This window comes from Aythya marila (genome assembly GCF_965140915.1).
Source record: "Aythya marila genome assembly, chromosome: 2".
In the NCBI taxonomy this organism is placed as follows: domain Eukaryota; kingdom Metazoa; phylum Chordata; class Aves; order Anseriformes; family Anatidae; genus Aythya; species Aythya marila.
Window position 1 is genome coordinate 87,359,450 of NC_139043.1, and position 24,167 is coordinate 87,383,616.

General features: G+C 37.4%; 1 protein-coding gene across 8 annotated transcripts in view; it reads right to left on the bottom strand.

Annotated features, from left to right (window-relative positions):
* COBL (cordon-bleu WH2 repeat protein) overlaps window positions 1-24,167 on the bottom strand; it is a 154,263-nt gene that overhangs the window by 40,215 nt on the left and 89,881 nt on the right. For 6 of the 8 annotated variants that reach the window (XM_082753198.1, XM_082753195.1, XM_082753194.1 and 3 more), the window contains 2 exons: window positions 10,726-10,864; window positions 7,692-7,862 (listed from right to left, as the gene is read on the bottom strand). In XM_082753198.1, coding sequence (XP_082609324.1) covers window positions 7,692-7,862; window positions 10,726-10,864 — 310 coding nt within the window. The remainder of the gene's footprint in view (window positions 1-7,691; window positions 7,863-10,725; window positions 10,865-24,167) is intronic. The other 2 variants (XM_082753200.1, XM_082753199.1) reach the window with 1 other exon arrangement.

Genomic DNA, 24,167 nt, shown 5'->3' on the forward strand with positions numbered 1-24,167 from the left:
GAAAAAGAAATAAAGAAAAAAAAGACAGCATTATATGGAGAAAAAACATTTAAGGGTGTTTGGAGAGTCTTCAAAACTTCAGTCTTCATCTCCGAATGACTGAATTGCTGATAACTAAGTCACTTGTCAGTGAAAGAGGATGGATACTAAAATAATCTGCACACACTTTTAAAATGCTACAAGTCATGCTGATAAACATTTCTAGCAGAACACATCCTTCTATATCAACACTAAACATGACGTATTCCTATGCACTTGTTCTTAAGCACATACAGCAGCTATGTGCACTAATTTCCACACCTTGGGCATAGCTAGACTAGATACACAGGCAATATCTATACAATATAATAGGCAACATAATATGCCAACACCCTTTGCAAGAACACCTCAAGTAAAAATTTGAGCTTATGTTTGGAAGATGCCATCACACTAGCATCACATGCAAATATTATTTATCTTTGTTTTCCTATTTGTGATGAAACTGATTAAAAATCGTAGAAAAGAAATTTGTTTTTCGTTTTAGTTGATGAACAGAACAACTCGGTAAACTAGGTTTAATTTTATGACTTTGTTAAAGACTTAAAGCCTTTGCATAAATATGACACCTATAGCTTAAAATTCACTTTTAGCATTATCCTTACTTGCTACCTATTGCAGATATGCGACAACGTCAGCTCCCTCTGGTGGTCAACATTAAAAAAAAAAAAGTTTTAGAGGGGCAGTCAGTAAAATCTGTGCATCATGAAGCTTAATCTGTTTAAGGATATTTACCATGCATCAGAATGGGACTAATCATAAATTACATATCTGTCCTTATTTCCTAAAGGCACTCGGTGTCAATGCCATTGGAGTCATAATACTGGAAACTGTCTTGATTTATACTATCTCTGCATTTACTTACCCTCCTGAGGCATTTCCCAATGGTTAGGATTTTTTTTTTTCTTTTTCACCTGAGGTATCCTACTCTGAAGGAGAGTATTTCAGCATTTCTGTTTGGTAGTGCAGACAAATGCTGAATAACTTAAATGCATTTTCTTACTAACTCTGGTAAGACCATTTTGGTGAAGCATAGCATAGTAGTTTAGCACTAGGTTAAAGGTTGGACTAGATGATCTTAGAGGTCTTTTCCAACCTGAATGATGCTATAATTCTAATAATTATCAATCAGTCATTCTCAGCAAATTTCTATTGTCTCTACAAATAAAATGAAAGGAGTAAACAGTCAACATGCTTTTATATCACTGTTAACTTCATGTTCCATCAAACTGACCTAAACTAGTATTTCTTCCTGCCACTGAAAATGACAGAAACACCCTCATCTCTTCCAGGAGCGTTCTCTTCAGGAACACTGGGTCAAAGCCCAGAGCAAGTGGGGATTCCCCGAGTGCACCTCGGTGCTGAGATGGTGCTCGTGAACCAACATCCATCAAGTTCACATTCCCATGGTCACGCTTTGCTTGAACAGTCTACCCCCTTGTACACACATTATTAATGAATTTACAGTTGTGAAATGGCATATCTATGCAATTCCATTGAATAGATTTGGATTTAATGAGTGTCACTGGAAGTTCTTTCCCACACTGTATATACTAATGGGAGGTTTTAAACATGCTAATGATAGAGCATAAGAATAATTTCTTATAATTAAAATGATTTCTTGTAAAGATACAGTACTTTTTATTTTTTAAGCGTTGTTCACTACTATATACATGTACCTGGCATTTAGAAATTTTAAGAAACAAAGGATACGAGCTAGCAAAAGCATGGATTTTCTTTTTAAAAAAATCAGGAAGACAAGCTAGCTAGATAAAATGGGTCATTAAAATATTTTACATAGAAATTTGACAGACAATATCAATTTCCACAAACTTTTTTTTTAAAGGCAAATGTTGCATTTTAATACAAAAAGCAAGTATATTAAGGATGAGTCATGAATTTTTTTAGTTTTCACCTAGAGCTTTTTCAAGTTTCAGCAGACCACATGGAAACAGCTTCTCACAGCAAACTGTCAGATATATGGAGAGGGTCAGAATTATATTCTTTCATGGCAACAAAATTTTTTCATCAAAAATGTAATTTACTTGAAAACTTGAGCTTTCAGTAAGTGAAACTGGTGTCAGTACACAATACTGCTTTTACAATACACTGTACTTCTACACTGTGCTCAATATAAACCCCTTTATTTCACCACTTCATTATTCCATTTTTATACTAGTCTTAACTCCATGGGGCATGTAACTCTGTGGAGTTACAAATAGGTTGTAAATAGAGTAATGAGAAGGGGTAAATTAGCTTCTTAATCTTCACGTTGTGAATATCTACTAGTTGTTTCTTTGTTTTATTTTATTTATTTATTTATTTTAAGAGAGAAGACTTACAATTAAACCATTGTCCTGTCTTAAGAAGCTATTACAAAGTACCTGGCAGCATCGAGAGTTCAATTCTACTCCACTTTTATTAGAATACCTTAGGGTATTAAGTATACTTTCTGAGGCATCACTTAGAACTTATTAACTACATGTCATATTTGTATTAAAAACCATCAGAACCCTTTTTAGTCATGTTTCATATTATCTGTAAGAATGCTTTGTTTTCTTATTCTCCATTTTGCCTACCTGGAAAGGATTCAAGATGAACATGATTGTTTGCTTGAGGGTAAAACAATAATTTTTCATCATTTAAATTATAGTTATGTATTGCAACTCACTAATTTAAGTAACATAAATGTCTTAAATCACGGTACATGTGAGGTCAGAATAGTTCTGGGTGTGTGCACCATTGCAGCTCATAAAACCTATGTTTATAATTCAGAATGATTAAAAATACATGCCTTATGGGCTGTTCACACGAAGAACTTTCTTCAGTGAAAAGAAGTTTTCGTTAAGTACAGTCCTATAACTGATATAATTATAACATACTGAGTATTCCTATTACAGCTGTAAAAAGGGGAGTTGTGGAACGAGATTTATCTTGAGCAAACGGTGTTTGCATCTTTTGTTACAGAAATAGAACACACACCTTGATTTCCATAGGATGTCTCCAACATCAAGATAAAATTAATCATACTAAGCATCAGGATGAAAGCAGAAGTAAAGTCTATGAATCAGTGCATTTGGTACTGATTCTTAGTATCCCTTTTAGGCCCCTTTTAATCTGACAGATCTTTCTTTTTTTTTTTTTTTCTTGGCACCTTGACTGATAGCCAAGATATAGAAAGAATCTTGTACTTCAACTTGCCTAGGCCATGCCCGGTTCTACTTTTGTTCCAAGGGAACAGAACATACACTATGTAGGAAAAATAGGATAAATTTGAGAATGTAAAATGTTATACCTACGCTAATAGAGGAAAGAAAAATGTTTTTAGAAAGTTTTCATGAAATGTTTAGATGGTATTGAAAGTAAACCACTCTCCCCTCCCCCATACACACACTATTTGAAACAACAAATCAAATCAAACCATGGCTCAAAATAAAGACAATCTTTTGAAAAAGAATAGACAAATGTACGGATAATCTTTCTGAGGCTGATACATAGATTTATATAACACAGCATTCAGTTCCAGAGCATACATCTCACAAATGAGTAGGAACAACAGCCAAAAATAATCAATAGTAATTAAAAGAGAATGTGCAAGTTCGAAAAGAAAGGAAGCTGAAATTTCAGTCATAAAGAAAAAAGGTTCTTTTCCAGCAGGGAAAGAAGAAAGGCAACAGAAGAATCAGGGTAGCAGAGGCAACAGGAGGTTCAGAGGTATGAAGGTCATAGGAAGAGGCAGGGTCTGTCAGACGCGCTTGGTGTATGAAGGGAATGATGCACAACAATAAACTGTTGGGGGAAAAAGAGTAAAATGATAAAATTATAAATATTGTGTACGTAAGACAATAGAATGGCTAGCATGCTCAGCAACCTTCAAGAATCAGATGCCCAAAGGAGGTGAAGTTAGGTGCAGACATACAGAAATTCAAAATCCCACAGATGCTCTGAGACTAACTCCCTGGGTTTATGTATAAGCTAACTTGATCCCAACAGCACAAAACTGATAGGCAGCATGTCTATGAACTCTGCTTAACTTGGACTGAATTTTAATTCTCTAGAAGGTACAAAATAGATGGTGTTGGAGATTCAGCTTCGTTCTTTATTCTCAGATGAGGCTGGAAAAGAGTGATGGTGGTATAAGCCTCCTAAGTCACCCTTACAGATTTTCTTGCCTTAAAGCCCATCTTTAAAAAAGAAAAGGCTGGGAAAACTGAAAGACTCCTTTTGCAGTACTGCATTATAATAGGCCAGCAAAGTTACCTACTGAGCAGTCCACAGTTCTCTATTAATTTTGAAGCACATGTAAAAAAGTCATTTTCTCTCTAGGAGTTTCTCTATCTGTTTTTGCTTAAAGTTAACAAAGTCCAACCCTTAGAAACTATCCCTAATCACTGTGAAAAACTAAATATCTAAGGTGACTGAAGAAATATGGCTAAATTGCTTGTGAAACTGTCACAGCTTTTGTCAAGTGGCTTATATTACCCATCAGTATATCAACAATATCACAGAAAACGTTAAAAATTAAACACGGGGACAAGGCTCCTTTCTTCTCTGTTTCTTAAAATGAACTTGTTATTACCCATCAACTAGTAGCATGCATGTTGTTCATATAAGATAATTGGGAAATACTTCTTCTACTAATCACTTCATCACTTCATCCCTACTTCATCCCTTTCAAACTTTCTGACTAAGTCAGAAGAAGAATATTTCTGACCAAGTCAGAAGAAGATCGATTATTTTAAAAAAGACAAATTCAAATAACAATCTCATTTTTAAAGACAGAAGTTCATTATCACCTTATTCTGTGTAAGAGTGAAGGTGAAGTGTCTTTTGTTTTTTAACCTTCTTAATTTCTTACTGGATTTCTATATGACAGTTCATAACAGCCAAATAAAAATGGCTAATCAAAGAGGTTCACAGGAGTACTGAATTTATTCTAATGACCCCCATGGCAGGGGTGTTGGGTTAGATGGTCTTTAAAGGTCATTTCCGACCCAAACTGTACTGCCTGATTATCTGATCTACTTGGAAACACTCCAAAGCAATACGTTTTAGTTGTACCTCTAGGTACAGCAATCTTTCAATATATGGATTCTTTACCTGATATGAGTAGTACAGAGCTTGCTATTGAGTTGTTTATTGAGAACTTCAGGAGCTAAATGCCAATAACCAAAGCCATGCAAGAGAGGTGTTAACCTCCATTTCTGTATTACCAAGGCACACTCAATCTTAAAATCACAGGCCATGAACAATCTGATTAGTAAGATAAGGAAGGAGAAAGGATCCCATAAACATATAAGTTCCGACATGCATACAACATGCATCTAAGGTTCAACCACACCAAAAATTAACAGGAAAACCCATGTAATGAGAATAAAAAGATTGAAGAGCAAAAACCAGGAAGAACAATTGCACTCTTGTTTGTGGGAGAGACTCTTACCACTAGAGCCAGAAAAACCCAAGTATCTTACTAAAAGCTCTATTCATGAATGACTTACGCTCTACCTAAGTTTGGAAAACCCTGTGAAGAGCGGTTACCACCATCCCCTATGAAATGAAAATTCCTCACCATGGGTTTCTCAGAGCACAATGGGACGACTGTGTGTTTGCTGGGAAGGAACAAGGGGTGGGGCACAGTGCCTCACAAACCATAGCAGATCATAAGGAGCAAGAATTTAAACTCCACACAATCGCAGAATTATAATTTCTGAACGGGAATCGCATCTTGTCAAACTGCTGCTGACAGTCACCCACTCAGCAAAAGGAGACCACAATCATCATCAAAGAAAGCTGTTTTGAGAGTGATTTCAGAACAAATATGCCTTTCATCAATATCTGGCATCAGTAGCTTATCCGCCTTCCCACCTTGTTCTATGAGAAAACACTTACTGAGGTTAGAGTCAGGAAGACTGAGAACTTTGTTGTCCTTTGAATCTACCGCCAAAGTCCTATTTGCACTGCTTGAGGCATTCTCAGGCAATAAAAACCATCATTGCAAAACTCCGTTCCTATACCACTCAGTCGCTACGGTATCTAAGCACCTTTCAGAATGGCATTAAGCAATATAATTAGCATCCGTCATGTGTGCTGCCTTCTCTCATGGGTACATCTATACACGTTTCTCTTCTGTAAATCTATACATGACTATATCTAGGTAGCGCGCAGCATAATTATGAAGCTAAACTTGTCCCTCTTCAACACTGATGCTTTAAGTCTAAAATAAATATCCAGTAAGCAGTACTGCTTTGCTCTTAGTAAACTGAGGATAATAAAAACTCATCTTATGTTTCCATGTACAAGCTTAATCAAATCATTTTGGCTGGGATATTGTGTTTGTTTAAGAGCAAGTGATCGGGCGGATAACATCAGAGCTGCATTGATTAAAGTGTATTTGATCACCAAGGTAGATCAGGAAAGTGTTGCAAAATATTGGAGTGGTAGAAACTCAAATGAAGCAGAAATATTAATGCAAAGAAGGCCACAACAGACTTTTAATAAAGAAAACATTGTAGGCAACCTGATGGTATCTAGTAAAAAAAAAAAAAAAGATTTCAAGTATGATATGGTTTCTGTGCATATGGTAGTAAAGAAATGAATTAGGTTTAATCCTCAATAAGATTCAAGTTTTCTGTTAGTATGGATCTCCCTTTTTTTTTTTCTCTCCCCACTATAAAGCTCATCAACCTGTATTTGCTTAGCACAGATTTGAAAAATAATACTTTAGATTTAGTTGGCACTGAGCAGAAAAACCACTGATGTTAATGTATCAGTTTAACTGCTACCCGAAGAATAATTTTGGTAAAGAAAATGTCCTGGAAAAATATCTTTGTCAAATTAGCAGCTAATGGAGGCATTTCTCTATTCCACGGTTAGGAGACAGACTCCTAACCTTCAAAGAAGTGTGTCCATGAGATGCCATAATGTGCAGAGCTCTGTTGCCTTTACAGGATCTCCATGGGTATGCAGGTCAAGCCCGCAGAGAATACACTACATGATCAAAGACTTGGATCATGTACAAAGACTTAAAGACAGTCAATGGATAAGCGTGAAAAAGCATGAAAACATGCTTTTCACAAATACACATGGATGTGGAAACTATTGCATTTTTTTGTCAGATAACAGTTATGCCCTGAGGGGAAGAGCACACAAAGGATTATCCAGAGATGTCAAGGAAGATGTATCCATTAGGACAGGAAGGCCTTTAACAATATACAGCTTCTGTAAATGGCTTCATTTTCCTGAAGGGAGACACCCTGGAGTTTTCAACCTAGACTGATAGACCTATTGACTCTCAAAGGAATTTGTCTCTGAAGAGAGAAAAAATGTTAGTACAGAAAATCAAAGATGGAGAATTAATACAAGGCAACGAATTTCTGCTTTCAGCTGGGTGAAGTCACGTTTTGATGGTCGCTTTTAAATGCTTCCAGAGAATGGCCAGGTATCTCCAGCAAACCTGTCTCCAAACAAGTCCTTAATTTACTTTACATCAATTAGTTACACTGCATTGGGCATTTCGAAAGACAACAGGCTGGAAAAAAAGGGAAAAAAACAGACACGTATATCCAAAGAGCAGAAAGGAAAGTCTGGAAAGGCTACCCCTGAGAATAACCATCAACAGAGATGAGATGCATATACATATATATTTTGAAACATACGTTTAGGTACCAGCTTTGTTGGTGCTGTAACATCTGCTTCTCTGTAACAGACTGCTGGATCCATACTGTCTCTGTCAGGAGGAGGGTAAGGTGGGGGTGGGGGGATCACTAACTCGGGTGGACCCCGAGTGGTGCCTCTAGGAGGCTTTTGTGGCACCTGCCGTCCATCACCTACAGGGGGGATCAATCGACTAGTTACTTCAGCGTCAAGACAACGATTGCTACGTTTGCTGTTATTTTTAAAACACACAATGATTTTCCCTTACCCACAACCGAAGTCTTTCTGGATCTAATTCTAGTCTTATTTAGCCCCAAATAATTAAGGGAGAAGGAAAAGCCTGGTCTCTCTTAAATCAACAACAATGGGACCAGAAATAGGCTAAGCACATACGTGTACATCACAGCTAACAGCTGAAATCTTCACTGGTGTTTTGCCAAATATAAGGAAGGATGAAAATTCAAAAAAGAAAAGTGAAAAAAAGGTATGTAAGAACATAAAAACAAGAGAAAACTGTTTTATTTTCCGTAAGTGCCAAACTGCATGAATTTGTTGACCTCTAGGATACATTATGTGACCATTTCCCCTCTCTGTAAGAGAAAAAGGAGAATGCCTAAGATCAATATTTTTAAGTAGGTATGTTGACAGGTTTTTCTTTTTGTGAGTAGTTTTTGTATTATTTTGACATTGCGGGGAAACAGCTGATTAAGTCATTTTTTATAAAACTGTTTTAAGCTACCAAAGGAAATGCTCATAACTTGCTGGAGGCTCATTTCAATGCTATGTACAATATCTGCATAAATACGTGCACCGTTGGACTACGCTGCATCAATCATTTGCAATGTTGAAAAGCTGCTGCCAGTTTGTGGTGTACAGACCTAGAGCTATTGCAGCTCAGCAAGTCCTTGGAGGCTGCAAGTCAGCTGAGGAAGCAGGACTGCCTGCTTGTTTTGCTCTCATGCCCTGCCCTAGGCATCTGCTACTGGTCACAGCTGAAGATGGATGCTGGCTGAGATGGACCTCTGGTCTGTGCCATCGCTCCTAGGCTCATGCTCTGGTGCTGCTGAGAAGGGGAATAGCGCCAAGAGGCAGGAAAAAAAAGATTAAGCCATTCTGATTTGTTACTTAGGAGTCACTAGTTTGTAGAGATTGAAGAGAATTAAATGCTGGCAAATGTGCAGACTTTTTTTAACTGCTTTGAGGAAATTGGGCACAATGCTTTGGGGTCAGAGTAAGTGGTTCAGTATTGAATGTGCCCCATTCGCCAGTTCAAGGATATTTTTGATTGGTCTTTTGCTTGGATTCATGTGGCTAACTTGGGAGATATACAGGTAGTTTTAATCCTTTTTTCATCATGAGGCTGCCTGTTTCTTGCAGCACTTTTCCCCCCTCACTACTGTCTTGCTTTTTTCACAGCTTTTCTCTCCTGCTTTCAGAGCCATCTGTGCTTTCTCATCATTTTCTTGCAAGGGCCTCAAAGAGAGGCTGTTTTACCAACCTTCCCTCACTGTAACATTTTTTTCTTGTTAATGAATGTATTCATTCAAGAAAGCAGCAGAAAATGAAAAGCACTGGGGATCGGGCTACTGTGGGATGAGTTCTTTGTTGGTGTAAATTAATAAGGCTCCATTAAAGTAAACGATACTACAGAACCCTATGTAACAGAGTCTGGCCAGCTAGCACTTATGTACACAGCACTGAATGGACTAGAAGTGGTTATGCTCTGCTTTATTTCAGCTGTAACGTTATGAGCACTGATACAAAATAAAATTAACACTTACAAAAAGTTGAAGCACCAAATGTCATCAATAAGTGACTTGCAACAGGGCAAGACATGAGGAGTTTCAGGCTGTGGCATCAGCAATAGTTAAAAGTAAGCCAATTTGCTGAAAAACCTTGTATTATATGGCACAGTGATAACATTCCCCTTGGAGGGTTTAAATAAGAGATGTCAATGGAGTCGAGCATGTCACAAGATAATGGACTCCTGCTGCTACATAAATGCTGAGACATTAAATGTGAAGCATTTACTGTAAATAAATATTGGAACAAAGCCAAGAGGTTTCTTTCTAAACTGTGAGGCTTTCATAATGTAAGCAATTATGTATGACAGGATGTCATATCTGTATGTCTTAGGCACTTTATGGAACATGAGGTCAAAGACATGAACTGAAGTGCACTGAGTGCATTACAGCACTTGAATGCTTCTCTTAATGTACTGAAAAAAACGTTTCAATATGTGGGGTTATTATCTCATATCTTTACCCATCACAAAATCACGTTGTTTGCTAAAAGCATAATCTTGGGGTCCTCACTTGGACAAAGCTCCCACCAACCTGAACGAGCTAGCAGTCAGATCATGACAGAGGTTTGGGAGAACATTTTCCTGCGTGAGAGTAAAGGTGTATCACATACTGCTGAAGACTACAGTTCCCTCATTTTCACCAGCTATGTATGGAATTCCTTTAAGAGAACCAGTTCTCTTCTTCTAGCTAAAGACTCGGGAGAGATTAATTTAGGAACAAATTCAAAATAAAAACTTCACTGACCATCAACTGACTTGATGTCAAACTTTTGGAGGCCTACAGGAAAAGAAAATGTCTTCAGGCTTTAGGAACATGAGGAGAATATGAACTAGCTTAATTGTACCTCAGTTCTAGTAGACCCCATGGCTTCAGTATGGTATTCAGTATTGCCTTGTCTCTCTCTTCACTTTTTACTAGCAAAATGACCATGACCTTAGAGGCACAGAATAGCTACTGCTTTTGAATACCTAACTTATACAATACATTCAAATCATCTGACAAGTGTCATCTACATTTTACTGTTTTCTGGTCCTCTGAATGGTGCCATTAAAATGAGGTAATATAGAAACACTTATTTCCAGACTTTCATTCTGCAATGTAAATGCATTCTCCCCCCCAGCCAAGTTACAACACTTCCCAACTCACTGCATAACAGAATTAAAGAAACTTTGAACAGTGAGTGTTGAAAGCACATGCATGGAATTATACAGGAGAAAACAGCATCTCTCACCCATTGTGCTCTTCCTCTTGTCTTCCACCTCTTCTGTCCTATTTGGCATGGCAGGAGTGGGTGGAGCAGACAGAGTTGGTGGAAGAGGCGCACGCCTCTTCTTTTTCTGTAAATCGTTTAGGGATGCTCCTTGTGAAATCTAGGAAAATTGAAAAATATGCACAGTAAAGGATGTGTGTGTGTGTGTGTGTTTTTCTTAAGTTACCAACAACAAAAAAAAAAGTGATTGTCATATGCTCCTTGCTAATTTCTTTAGCACACAGCATCACCAAAATATTTATAATACGTATTTATAGTGAGGAGGTTGAAAAGGCAGCCCAGAAGAGCTGTAGCAATGCACTCGGAAGGAATAGAGCAAGAACCTCAGAAATACGTCACAGCAGGACCACCAGTATGCTTCATTTGATGGTTTTGGTAGAAGGGAATTGGTTAGCAACACACAGTTTGACACTACCTGCAATGTTAGGCTTAACCCATTGCACAGTTAAAAACTCCAATCTGTACATGTAGGTAATAAATACTCTAATTTCTTTCATTCTTCTCTCAAACTGATATTTCAGGACTTTTGAGAGACTAACCAAAATTGAAGGTCTGCTTGTATGATGATACGAGATCACAACACACTCTATTTATGTCTACTGGACTTAGACATACTTCTGAAGATCTGTAACACCTCTGCTTCCAATAATTGCGACACACTGGTTGGCCAGCCAAAACTTCATTACTGTTTATACTGCTTTTTAAAATATGGAAAATTTTATTGCAAGCGACTTGGGTTTCACTGCATTGAGTAATATCTTCTGTTGATTATTGGAACTTAGCTCTATTTCCTTTCACCGGAAGAATAATTAAAAAAAAATAAGTAGGAAAATCTGTTGAATTTTTGTATTTGAAAGGTACTGGCAATGCCAGACAGCACCAAGCGCAGCTGAGGCAGAGGGTAATGGAAGCTGCCCACACATAGAATGCTGTTGGCATTCCTCAGTCTTCCCTCACATTGCTTCTCTGCTCTGTCCATCCTGATACTCCACATAGCTGAAGATATCTAATATACAGAATTGCCCAGTGGTTTTCTAATATTACAAAGGTCTAAATAATAGTAATAATCATCATCATCTCCCCTTTAATCCAAAGGGCTAATGATCCCCTAAAATGCATTTGTTGTGGGAGATTTCATTAAATAAATAGTAGCTTCACACTGCTCAAAGCTATTATCAGAGTTCACAGGAAAGGCATTCATTTGTATAAGTCTTTTCATAGACTGAGTGAAAACTCTTAGGATAAATGATTTTTCCAGAGAACAGGACCTGAATAGAGCCTCCCTCACTTAGCCTTCCTTTTTTAAAAGCCCTCAGGAAGGGCTTAAGTTTATAAAACATGGACATTCAGTTCCCACCTTCCAGGACAATGCTCTAACCACTACACCACATGACATTCAGATGCTCTCCATCCGTTCTTAGCGTCCTGCACACAGCAAAACTTGGTAGTAACAGAACTGGAAATAGAGCACGTTAACCAGGATGAGCCGCAGCTTCCTACCAAACAGATTTTGTCACGTGCAGGGGGCAGAGGGTGGGAAAGGAAAAGCTGTCCTGGTTTTGGTACCTGCTACCATGTTTTGTTTTTCTTTTTCACATTAAATATCCATTGGATAGAGTGCACGACTAAAGCCAGTGAGGCCAGTCTAGATAAACCTGGCTAGAGTTAATGGCAAAGAATGTTGGCCAAAACTTCATGGAATTTGAAAAAAATAGCCTCCCCTCCAGGAAAGAGCACCAGGCCAAACATTCAGAAATAGACAGCAAAATTTTAGATCTTATTTGAAAAACTTTTCCCCAAATTAATAATTTTGCTCTCTATTAAGATAGGGCACATCTCCTGATGAAGATACTGTCTGCCACTTGTTAGAAACAGATTACAGTTAACCGAAGTCAGATTTAATATTATTTTTCACAGAATCACAGAATCACAGAATTTCTAGGTTGGAAGAGACCTCAAGATCATCGAGTCCAACCTCTACCTAACGCTAACAATCCCCACTAAACCGTACCCCTAAACTCTACGTCTAAACGTCTTTTAAAGACTTCCAGGGATGGTGACTTTTAATACTTATAGAACCAGAAGGCCCAATACTCAGCTGAATATGGATGGGAAACTCTGTTCAGTGAAACAGACTCATCAGGCTTTGGTTTTGCAGATGAGGAATTACACAGATGACAGCTACCTAATTCTGCATTCTGCTCCATGCCTGTTTGGGGTAATTGGCAAATAAGCAGTTAGAAAAAAAATCACATTCTTCTGTGCTGCCTTTTAGAATAACTAAAGACATGTAAGCATTTAACACTGTATCTTGATTCCTCGGGATACTACCTTACAAAGAGAAAATTATCAATCAAAGTTGGGACTAAAAATTTAAATCTGACCATACTCTCTCCAAAATTCAGTAGCTATGAAGAACCATCTGGTAGACAGGCATTAACTTCCCCAGCACTTCACAAGCATAAGCTATGACTTCAGCAGCTATTTAATAGCATTTTGTAGTTTCCAAATTCACTCCTGTCTCTCCAGGCAGAAAGGTCATTTTATTTAGGGACAAAAATGGATGGGCTGGTGATTTAAATTACAAGCCTAGGAAATCTTGAGAATCAAGGCAGAAAGAAATGTGCTTTTCCACTTGAAATGACAGAGATCACTAGTCAACCTTCACTGAGTACCAGGTGAGTGAAGGATATTATTTTGCCATACAAATTCCTCAAAGATAAATCTCAGCTTTAGAAAGAAGAAAGAATCCTTTACAGAAGCCAACATAAATGAGCTATATGCTTCTTATTTAGTTGAACCTTCTAAGAACATTACATAGATGTATGGATAAACAAAGTGCTACTTCTAAAGAAAAGGATAGAAAATAGCTAGAACACAACTGCAATAATGAAAGTTTGGTCAAATACACACACACAAAAAAAAGCTTTTATCATACTGTCAGCTAAGTGCAGCATACTTCACAAAACCCATAAAGAAGATGAAAAGCTTGCTTAAAGTTAGACATACTACCATGTATGTAAGAAGTGTCTAGTTCAAGAACAGGTTGTAAAAATTGTAAAAGTAGTTCTTTAAAGCCAACCTCGGTAAACCAATGAGGCTAAACATAAATAGAAAAAAAAAAAAAAGTAAACACAAAGAACATTGTTTCCTTCTTGCAATTGTATATACCAAAACAATAGAACTTGAAAATAATTTGTTATGACTCGTTGCTTCTTTTATACAGAAATCAAGCCTTAACAACACTATCTGAAGTAATTTCCCATCCAAACTTTGTTACAGGATGCCCCCTCTGAGAGTAACAGAGTATTTCCTATTCTTAGCACGTGTGCTTTACCTATCTAGAGTTAGATGGCATTATTAGGTGAGCTACCAGTTATGCAACAAATACATAACTTTTAAAGATGTTAGTGACTGTTCTCTGACTATAACTAATAACATCAACTGAGCTAGAGATGAATAAAGTGGTCCAAAAGGACCTAAATCAGAGAAATACAGCAATTTCTATTCCCATATTGATCATACCAAATATGATGCAAAAACAAACAAACAAACAAACAAAAAACACACACATTTTCCATTAAATTCACATCATGGCTCACATACTGTTTGAAATATACTTTCAATATTGCAGACAAAATATTTGAGGAATATGCTGAATGTGGTGTACCTCTCTGAAAGCTCAAAACCTTTATTAAAATTTGAGGGCTTAAAATAAAATTTCAGAATATATAATATTCAATGCCAAAATAACAAATTCATAGGGAGGCTATGTGCCAAAACTGTGAGGAAGGGCACCCTACAAAGCCAGTGCTTGAAAATACGAATCAGTAGCATTTGATAGTCATCTCACTACTTTACATCTTGCAAAAGGCTTGTGGATACAGTACCAGTGGATGTGTAAACAGTGGATGTGTTCATGGCACCAAGCCTGCCAGAGTACAAGAAGTGTTTGAAAAACACTCTCAGGCATATGGTTTGATTTTTGGGTGGTCCTGTGTGGAGCCAGGAGCTGGACTTGATGATCCTTGTGGGTGTCTTCCAACTCAGGATATTCTATGACTCGGTGATTCTAAACTGATATTTTTTTTCATGTGTAAGAATCCAGTATTTTCTTTGGGTTAGATTGCAATGAGTATGTATTCATGAAAAATCATTGAACCATAGAATGGTTTGGGTTGGAAGAGACCTTGGAAGACCACCCAGTTCCAACCCCCTGCCATGGGCAGGGACACGTCCCAACAGACCAGGTTGCCCAAAGCCCCATCCAGCCTGGCCTTGAACACCTCCAGGGATGGGGCATCCACAGCTTCTCTGGGCAACCTATGCCAGTGCCTCACCACCCTCTGGGTGAAGAATTTCTTCTGAATATTTGATCTAAATCTCTCCTCTTTTAGTTTAAAGCCATTCCCCCTTGTCCTGTCACTATCTTCCCTGACACAGAGTCCCTCCCCAGCTTTCCTGCAGGCCCCCTTTAGGCACTGTCAGGCCGCTGTAAGGTCTCCCAGGGGCCTTCTCGTCTCCAGGCTGAACAACCCCAACTCCCTCAGCCTGTCTTCATGTGAGAGGTGCTCCAGTCCTCTGATCATGTTTGTGGCCTTCTTTTAGACTGATCATCTTCATCTTTTGGACTCATTCTAGAACATCCATGTCCTTCTTGTGCTGGGGGTCCCAGAGCTCAATGCAGTGCTCCGGGGGGCACTCATGAGAGCAGAATAGAGGGGGAGAATCACCTCCTTTGACCTTAATGCATCCTTGAAAAGTGCACATAGTGCATCTTTGTTAAACAACAGAATACAGTAATGTTGTAAGTCCTATAGTCTTATCTTGCCCAGTAAAGTACGAAGCAACTACCAAGGTATTTCAAAATGGTGATACCAGCAGGTAAAAATGCTTAAGCTAGTGTTAAAAGCCCAGCTGGATTTTGTGGACTTGAGGGGAAAATATCAGGAAACTGCTATACTAGATGGTGAAGACCAACTTGAAGCTTTCTATGAACCTTTTCTATGCCTTTCAAGCAACATGCTTTGTCCATTTATTGAATAGCTGAGGGAGATTTCATCATCTTCAACAATTGCTGTGTTGGGACACATAGACCTGGGGCGAATAGGAGACAGAAGAGACACATGTACTTTCTGCAGGGCTGAGAAAGAGCTTGGAAAAAAGCTGGGTGATCCCAGCTGAGAAGCACAACTAAGGACACAAGGAGGGAAGAATAACCTAAAAATTGCCATGGAAAGACCCTCTTGGATTTGTGCATTAAAAGCAAACAGCACCTACAGTTACTTGGAACAACTGTGGGTATCTGTATTGTAGTTGGTGTCTACACCTACTGGAGAAAGCTTTGTCAATTGATAGACAAATATAAACTGTTCTAACAGAAGCCCTCCTCCACCAGTGGATCTAGTCAATATGTGATTGAAGTGTTAAAAAAAGTGCATAGCTTGTCTTTCAAAATCCAAACTACTTTTCGTAGTATTTTCATAAAAATGAAAAAAACGTTTGTCTTAGAGCAACAGATTTTTCCTTTCACTCTCACTGTTATCATTTTTACCATAGACCAGGAAAAATGGAAACTTGAAAACCTAACAATTTTCCAGAGTTTGCTTTTTATCAAAATCACCCTTAAAGCTATTTTCTTTCTGGTCAAACGTTGCAGCTACAGATGATACGCTTATTCTATCAGCAACAGGATTAAGGACTGTTTTTAAAGGATGTCCCATGATGGCTTAGCATATATGAATCAAATATTTTATAGTAAATTATATAAATTGTGTGAAGTAAGCTTATACTCTCTTGCTCCTTTTTCTCTCTCTTTTTTTTTTTTTTTTATGCAACATGTCAGGATCTTTTATTATTTTTCAGAATGCTCTTATTTTTGTAACTTCTGTCTAATTTGTATGTAAAACATGTTCAGGGAAACAGTGAGTGATTATTTGTAAAAAATATTTTTAGAAGCAAATTAAGAGGATTGGAAAAAGAACACACATGGATTCAATCACAGGCATGCCCTAACTACAAACTGATTTCTGTCATCCAATACAGACTAGACACACTTAAGAAAGCCAGATTTCAATACACCTGCTGATGATGATACTGTGTGGGGTCAGAATGCCTTTTGAATTACAGGATTGTTTAAAGATGACCCACAGAAAATTTCAGAGTTAACTTTTAACTAAACAAACAACAGTATCACCCCAAACTATGTGTGGGACCATCCCAATTCTTGTCCCCTCTCACAGAACTGTAAGAGATCTTGAAATAATTAAGAGCCATTTCACAATAAGCTCTGGAAATAAAAAGACACATTTATTAACCACTTTTAAACTCTTGATATAACTGTAACTGAACTGAAGGTTTTGCAGCATTGTACAAAAGACAAGTGGTAGGTTGGTATGCTAGTAAGATTTATGGTTTAAGAGTTTTTAAAAATATTTCTGCTATGATTTTGTACATAATTTAAAGCAGTTGAGAAGAAAATATTTTGATCTGAGAGGAGCTGTTCTAGGAAAATCAGAGAGATAAATCTTTCAGCTGCAGAACAGAGACATAAATCTGTCCACTAAACTTGATGATATAAAAGCTACTCTATCCAGCTGATTCTGCATTTTCACAGGGTAACAGATGCTTCAACATGCCTAGCACCAGAAACCACAAGAAGTCCCAACTGAACGTTAATGTGTCTTAAACAACATTTACTCATATGTCTAATATTCCCTGGACAGGTCATACATTATTAGGCTTTTCACTGACATTAGGCATATACTGACAAAGGGAAATTCTGGGAGCTCTCAAAGAAACAGAGCTTATGAGCAATTCATGAGGCTGACCACTGTCAGTTACACTGTATTAAACTGTCTATTCAGCAATGAACTCCTAGCTTGCTTCTTTATTGGGTAGTACTCCATTACTGTTGATTAAAAACTGAGTTTCTAATCCATGAGTATGTTGTAGTGGCATTCAAAGACAGAAGTCTGATGTTTCTCAAAAACATGTCTTTATGTTGCAGAATGCATTTGAGTGGTGGGATATTTAAAGTGCCTTCTAGGATGCCATGCAATGCAACAACATATTGTAAAAGCAACATACACATGGATACTAAAAAAACTGGCACATGGAAACAGCTTGAGAGAGCATATTCTTTGAAAAACTTGCCATTTTGATAAAATGCATAGAAATGACTACATTTCAAAAACTGGCAAGAAGCTTCTCTGGCTTGGTCATTTCAGTACTGTACATCTTGATTTCCTAGACCTGGATCTCACAAATGAATAGGATAAACGTAAAAGTAAAGGGAGATTTTGAAATAAACCATACGAAGATAAGAAATGAAACTGTGATAACAAGATTGATCATCTGACATTTGGACTGACTGGGACCCAAGGTCTTGCTCTACCTTGGACATGTCAGTCTCATACAGCACATTTACATGGGGAGATTCCCAAGCTGCTGCCAAAATGCAGCACCAGCTAACTCACATGAGTGAGTTTGGCTCATGTGATGGCTGCTCCCCCACCATACTCATGGCTTCAGATTCTGAGCTGCTTTTCTGCTGGAAGTGTTCAGTCTCTGTGTTAAATTGGGAAGTCAGGCTTATAATTAGCGTGCAAACTGTATTGCTCTTCTGAAAATACCCTTACCATTATCATTTTAATTAGATGCCACAAAATATTGTATAATTTTGCCCACTTTTATGCTTTTTAATTTCAAATTAAATTTCTCACATTATACCATTCTGGTATTAAACAGGATTTTGTAATGAAATTTAGTAGTCATTACCAAAACTGAATCTCTGGCTGCAAAGACAGCTCAGTATTAATAACAGATAAAAAGGTCAGCATTACTGGATTTTACAGAAATTGCTACGCTCTTGTGCTTTTTTTATTCATAAAATGAAGAAGACAAAAGTCAAGGATGTCCTTGAATGCTCAGTTGATTGGCGACAGAAAGCTAAATCAGTTGACACAAGAAAGCCACTACAAGGTGAAGGGGCAAGCTCATTTTTCCGTCTGTTTTTATTGAACACACCCTTTGTGAAATGTCATGGTCAAGGGCAGTTAAAAATTAATGTCATTCTAATCTTCTTTAAACACTTTAACTTGTTCAGCTAAATGTGTCAGACAGGAAACTATCCATAAACAAATTTGAAATGTTAAATTACTAAGATAGCTGTGATTTCCTTCTTTTGCAAAATCTCATTACTAGCTGGAATATTATTTCCACTCAAGGAAGTCACTCTACAGCAGCAAATACTTTCACATGCATTGAAACATGTAGACTACACAAGTCTGCGGATGTTTGTTTTGGCAGAGAATTGAACTTCCTCTGTTTCTCTGAATACAATGTAATCCTCCTCATTTATGTCTTTATTTAGGGGAAAAAAAATAAAAAACCTCAGTCACTTCAAAATCATATTTTAAACCACCAAAAACTGATTTGCTATTAAGATTGATTTCTCTTCTAGAAATAGCCTACGAAGTAAAACAAAACAAAAAAAAAGGCAAAAAAGAAAAACAACTCAAAAATTTCTTTTAATGTTTCTGCTTATCTTTTCAGTTAGAGCAATAAATTTGAAGAGAACAATCGAGCATTAATTAGAGTTTAAAATACACAGTTGGACTGTAGCTTAATATTTCTTCTGGCAACTTTATGAATGAATTTGATAGGTGTCTGTCATACCTCCTTGAGCCACTAGTGCCTTTAGGAAAGGCCATGGCATGAGGGTTTTATGTATAATCTTTTCTTCCTCTGTATCTCATTCAGGATTACAGGCTGGTTGACTAGTTGGTCTGTTGTTCTGTCCCTAAAAATCTGAGAAACGTCATAAACCAGCAGAATATCTGCAAAATTTAGTTCGCATCTTTGTCCAATTTTCTACTAAAAGGGTGGGCTGTAATCTAACATGCTAGGGCCAGGAAGTGGAATGCAATCACACAAACATTTTATCAGAAGCAAGGAATTCCATACCCTTTCTGCTGCCAGTAAACTTCATACCTCTCTGGAGCTCAGGTTTTCCTTTACACTTAGAATTTTCTCCTGTAGAGAAAATTGACGGGAATTTCTAGCACTTAGAACAGCACCAAATCCTAAGCAACATCCTTACAATTCTTCTCAATTTAGAAAAGAGCACACCAGATTTATCTGCAGTATTTACCTTCCTTGGACAAGCCCTCTCTGTCTGCAAACACACAAAATGCCTGGGAAACCTGTTTTGGGCAGTATGTCAAGTGATAGTTTCATGTCATCATTTCCCACTCCTCCCTGAAAATTTCCACTCAGTCTAGCTCCTTCCAGGGCTTACAAAGGGCAGCCAGAAAGCCCTACTTCCACGATCTTGAGAAACCAAGGAAAAGGTGGAATAGCAAAATGGTATCACAGTGTAGATTAGACGTATTACTATGGACTGTAGCGTAACACAGCTCTACATCAAGCCACTCCTCACAAATACAACATTTTTATCACCCAAAACTATGAACGGGCTCTGACACAAATCTTGGTCTGAGAAACCCACCGTGGTATTCTGCTTCCTATCCTCGCCTGGAAGTGGCAGCAACACGCAGCTGAGCAGGGCTTGGGGACAGTCTGCTGAGCTCTGATGTTCTGGTTAAGGTGGGCACACAGCAAACAGAACGACGTGCCTGTACCTTTGGGTGACCTACACTGTTGTTTCTCCAAAGAGATGAAAAACTGAAGTGACACGCAGTCAGATGAACTGGATTTGCATTCCCCTCTCCCTGTTTTTATTACTTTCATGGTTTGACTGTGAATTAGCTCAAATGAAAAAAAAGCTTTAGAAAGCAGTGAACAGTTTTTACTAGATTATACCTATTTGTGATGTTTCTCCTTGGTTTCTTATTTAGCTAAAAATGACCAGAATACAATTAAACCTGATTTACACAGCATACATTTACTTAGTTAACTTTTTTAGTATGTAAATATTTACCTTTCTAATTTAAGATATAAGAAAGGTAGAGTTACAAGTGAAATCTGACGAGTGACACAAACCCAGTTTCTAAATTAAGCAAGGTGTTAGGGTCATTTTTCACTGCTTACTGAATGCCAGTTCTTTGGAAACCTTGCAGCTTAAAATTATCTGTCTATTAACTTCCTCTAAATACCTTACCTGACAAAGTCTAATAATTACTCAACACATACTTTCTCTTTAATGAGACTTAATGCTTACGATGACATCAGCCTGTCCTATTTGTCTGTGACTTGCAAGCCAGATGAAGTTTACTTACTAAATGTTGCAACCCTGCCAAAATTCAGGGCTGCATAGAACAGTATGTTCGGGCCCTGATGTCTTGCCAGTTTTCAATGAAGTGCTTGACGGAGACCACATGTGGAGGTCAAGTGATACTATCATGATCTCACCAGATGGTAAATTGTGGTATTATTCCCAAGGCAGGTAGCATAATCTGTTCAGAAACAGTTGGCAGGTGATCCATGAACTCACAGCCAGAAGCAACTGGATTATTGCAAAAGATCAGGAATGTTATTGATGTTGGTGAAAAAGACTTTTCCAAGAATTTTTCTTGCACATAATCTTAGGACTCAACTCTCAAGCTGTATGTTTTCTTGAAAAAAAAAAAAAAAAAGGATTTATTTTATTAACTGCTATCCTAAATTAGAAGCCTTTCCATAAACAAATCTTGTACCCTTACATGATTATTATATGATGCATGTTAAGTGGTTAAAACAAAGACACAACAAGCTCAGTTTGCTTGGGTTCCTGTTACTACACAGGTTAGAGGGCAGGACTGGATTACTTTGCAGAGAACAGCAGGAAAGATGACCATGGCAGGAGTCACAAAATTCTTCAGGTCTTCTTTTCCTATCCTCGAATATCAATCAATCCAAACCCCCGTGTGAAACAAACTGCACTTCACACAGTCCAGCCTTCAGTTAAAGCAGGTAAGAACTTAAAATCAGTTCTGGATTCATCTGACCTTTCCTGGAAAAAGCTGCAAAAATATTTCTAAAAATGTGACAAAGCCGCACAGTGGATTTCTCTTATGCAGTGACTTCTTCATAATATTTTTTTTTTCCCAATCTAGAAAAGCAATATTCTCCTTCTAATAAAGACAGGACTTTACAGCAGGTTTTAAAATTTCAAGTTCCAATGGTACATTACCTATAAATTAACTGTGTGTTTTATCTGAGTAAAGACAGATTCTCCAATGGCCAGTGTAGAGTCAGCATTAGTTCTCCTTGTGCTTCCGAGAGGCTGCACCTTCTGGCTAACATCAAAACCTCCACTGAAATTCTACACTAACATCCTCATTCATACTGACCAAACTTCAGAAAAAAAATAATTAATTAAATAAATAAAAAAGAATCAACTGTACTTAATCACTTTGTGACTGAGAAAGTCACGATTCCTTTTAATTAATTCATCATACCAAGAAATCTTATGGAACAAAGGAAAATGAAAATAAATATATTAATTACCAGTTAGAAAAAATATGGACACAGAAGAAACTGGAAAGTAAGCTGCTTACATAAAAATCTAAAGATATTAAAATGTTTTCTGAAATTTTATTTCTAAAATAGGACACATGCTGCTAGTAAGTTAATGTGCAGCAAAACAAAGTTGAACATTAGGAGCTCTAAAGAGGTTGGGTAGCAATTTGCACAAGCTATGGAATTTCTTTAGAGATATGGAGAAAAATTATGCATTATAATTAAAATGTAATATATCCTTAAATGATACTCTTTGAAGATATTCAGAAAGTAGTCACCACAGTGCATAAATCATCTACCTTTAGCCTTTCATAAATGTTTTGAAAGAAATAAAGTTTGCTTGATTTAGTATGCATGCACCAGAAATAATTTTTCAGAGATGTTTTTCTTTTTAGAAGAGGTACCACTTACTCCCTTTAGCTAGCAGCTTTTTTTGAGGCTTTGATATGTTTTCTAAAATTGATTCTATGTATGACAGCAAGATAAGCCTTCAAGCCATGACTGCACTTTTCTCTCTCTTATTTTAATTTGGGCCTGCATCATTAGCCAAACTAGAGTGTACTTGTCTAGCTAAATTAAGCATCCAGACTGCACAGCAAACATTATCTGATGTTCTGTCGGCTGGTTTCACGTTTGCCATCTGAGCATTGTTTTGTCAGACATGAAAAGAACAAGTCTGGATACCTCTCACTCAACTAACTCAATGTCATGTTTAAAGCTCTTTAGGGAAAAATGAACAAATCACCTTCAAATTACAAATTAATTGTTCTGTGTTCTAATTTCATAGTCATTTACTTCAATATAGAGCATTTTAAGGACCACAGACCTCCTTTAATACTCACAATTGTTTCTAGTAATTGGTTCTGGTACATCTCAATAATGGACCCTGTAATAGGATAGCACTAGCCAGGTTCAGCTCCAGTGAAAATATTAAATAGATAAAACTTTCCAGATTTATGACTGGTTACAAAGACCATTATTTCCATAAAACTTAATTTAGTATATCATCACAGAATTTCACATCTATGAAGCGCAACAGTTTATGTACATGGCTTTTTCAACACAAAGCAATTAACTGAAAATCATTAAGAAAAGCTCTGTGCTTACACACTCATCTTAAAGAAAGAAATATTGCCTAATCCTTTTGGGAAAACTAGATAGGATCCAGGAAAGCAGCATGCTGTAATAGATCTATATGACTTACTATCTTCTGAAAGGTAAAAATGTCATAATTTGCTAAGCAAAACAATAGACCCATCACTACACAAGAAAGAAGTGTACCAACAGTCCATTCCTCAAAGGTCTTGTAATCTAGAAATCAAGCACAGAAAGACAAAAGAAAGTACAGCAAGTAAGCATCAGTAAAATAAACAGTTCATCTGCTTTTCTCTTAAAGAAAAATCTGTCCTAAGTTGATAACGATTGATGACGGTTGGTCTCAGAAGCAACAGCTGTGAGGATAGGGCAGTGAGCATGGAAGACAGTGGCACACCTAAATGACAGTACAAAGCTACAAGAGCAGTTTTTTGGGATTGGGAATTGAAAGTACAAAACGTGACTATCCACTTGTCCATTTTTGTCTTGTGTTCCTCTTTAAATCAATAAGCAACCAATGATTCATTGACATGGATCTGATGCTGATTTCACATGGAATAGGATCAAATCTTTCCTGATGCTGCCTTGCTTTTTTTTTTTTTTTTTTTGGTTTCAGTGAAGGGCACGTGTTCAGTGGAGTGCACTGGACATCAACTACACAGCTCCCAGCTATCTGCAATTTGAGCTGCCCTCCTGCATCTCCCCATTTTGAGATGTAGCCTGAAAATATAACCCTCCTGAAGGGCACTTTGATGCTGCAGTTACAACACTTACGTTGAAACACATATACCAGGGAAGTTGCTTCAGGGGTCATCCTGGAAAGTGATTATTGCTCACATCATTTA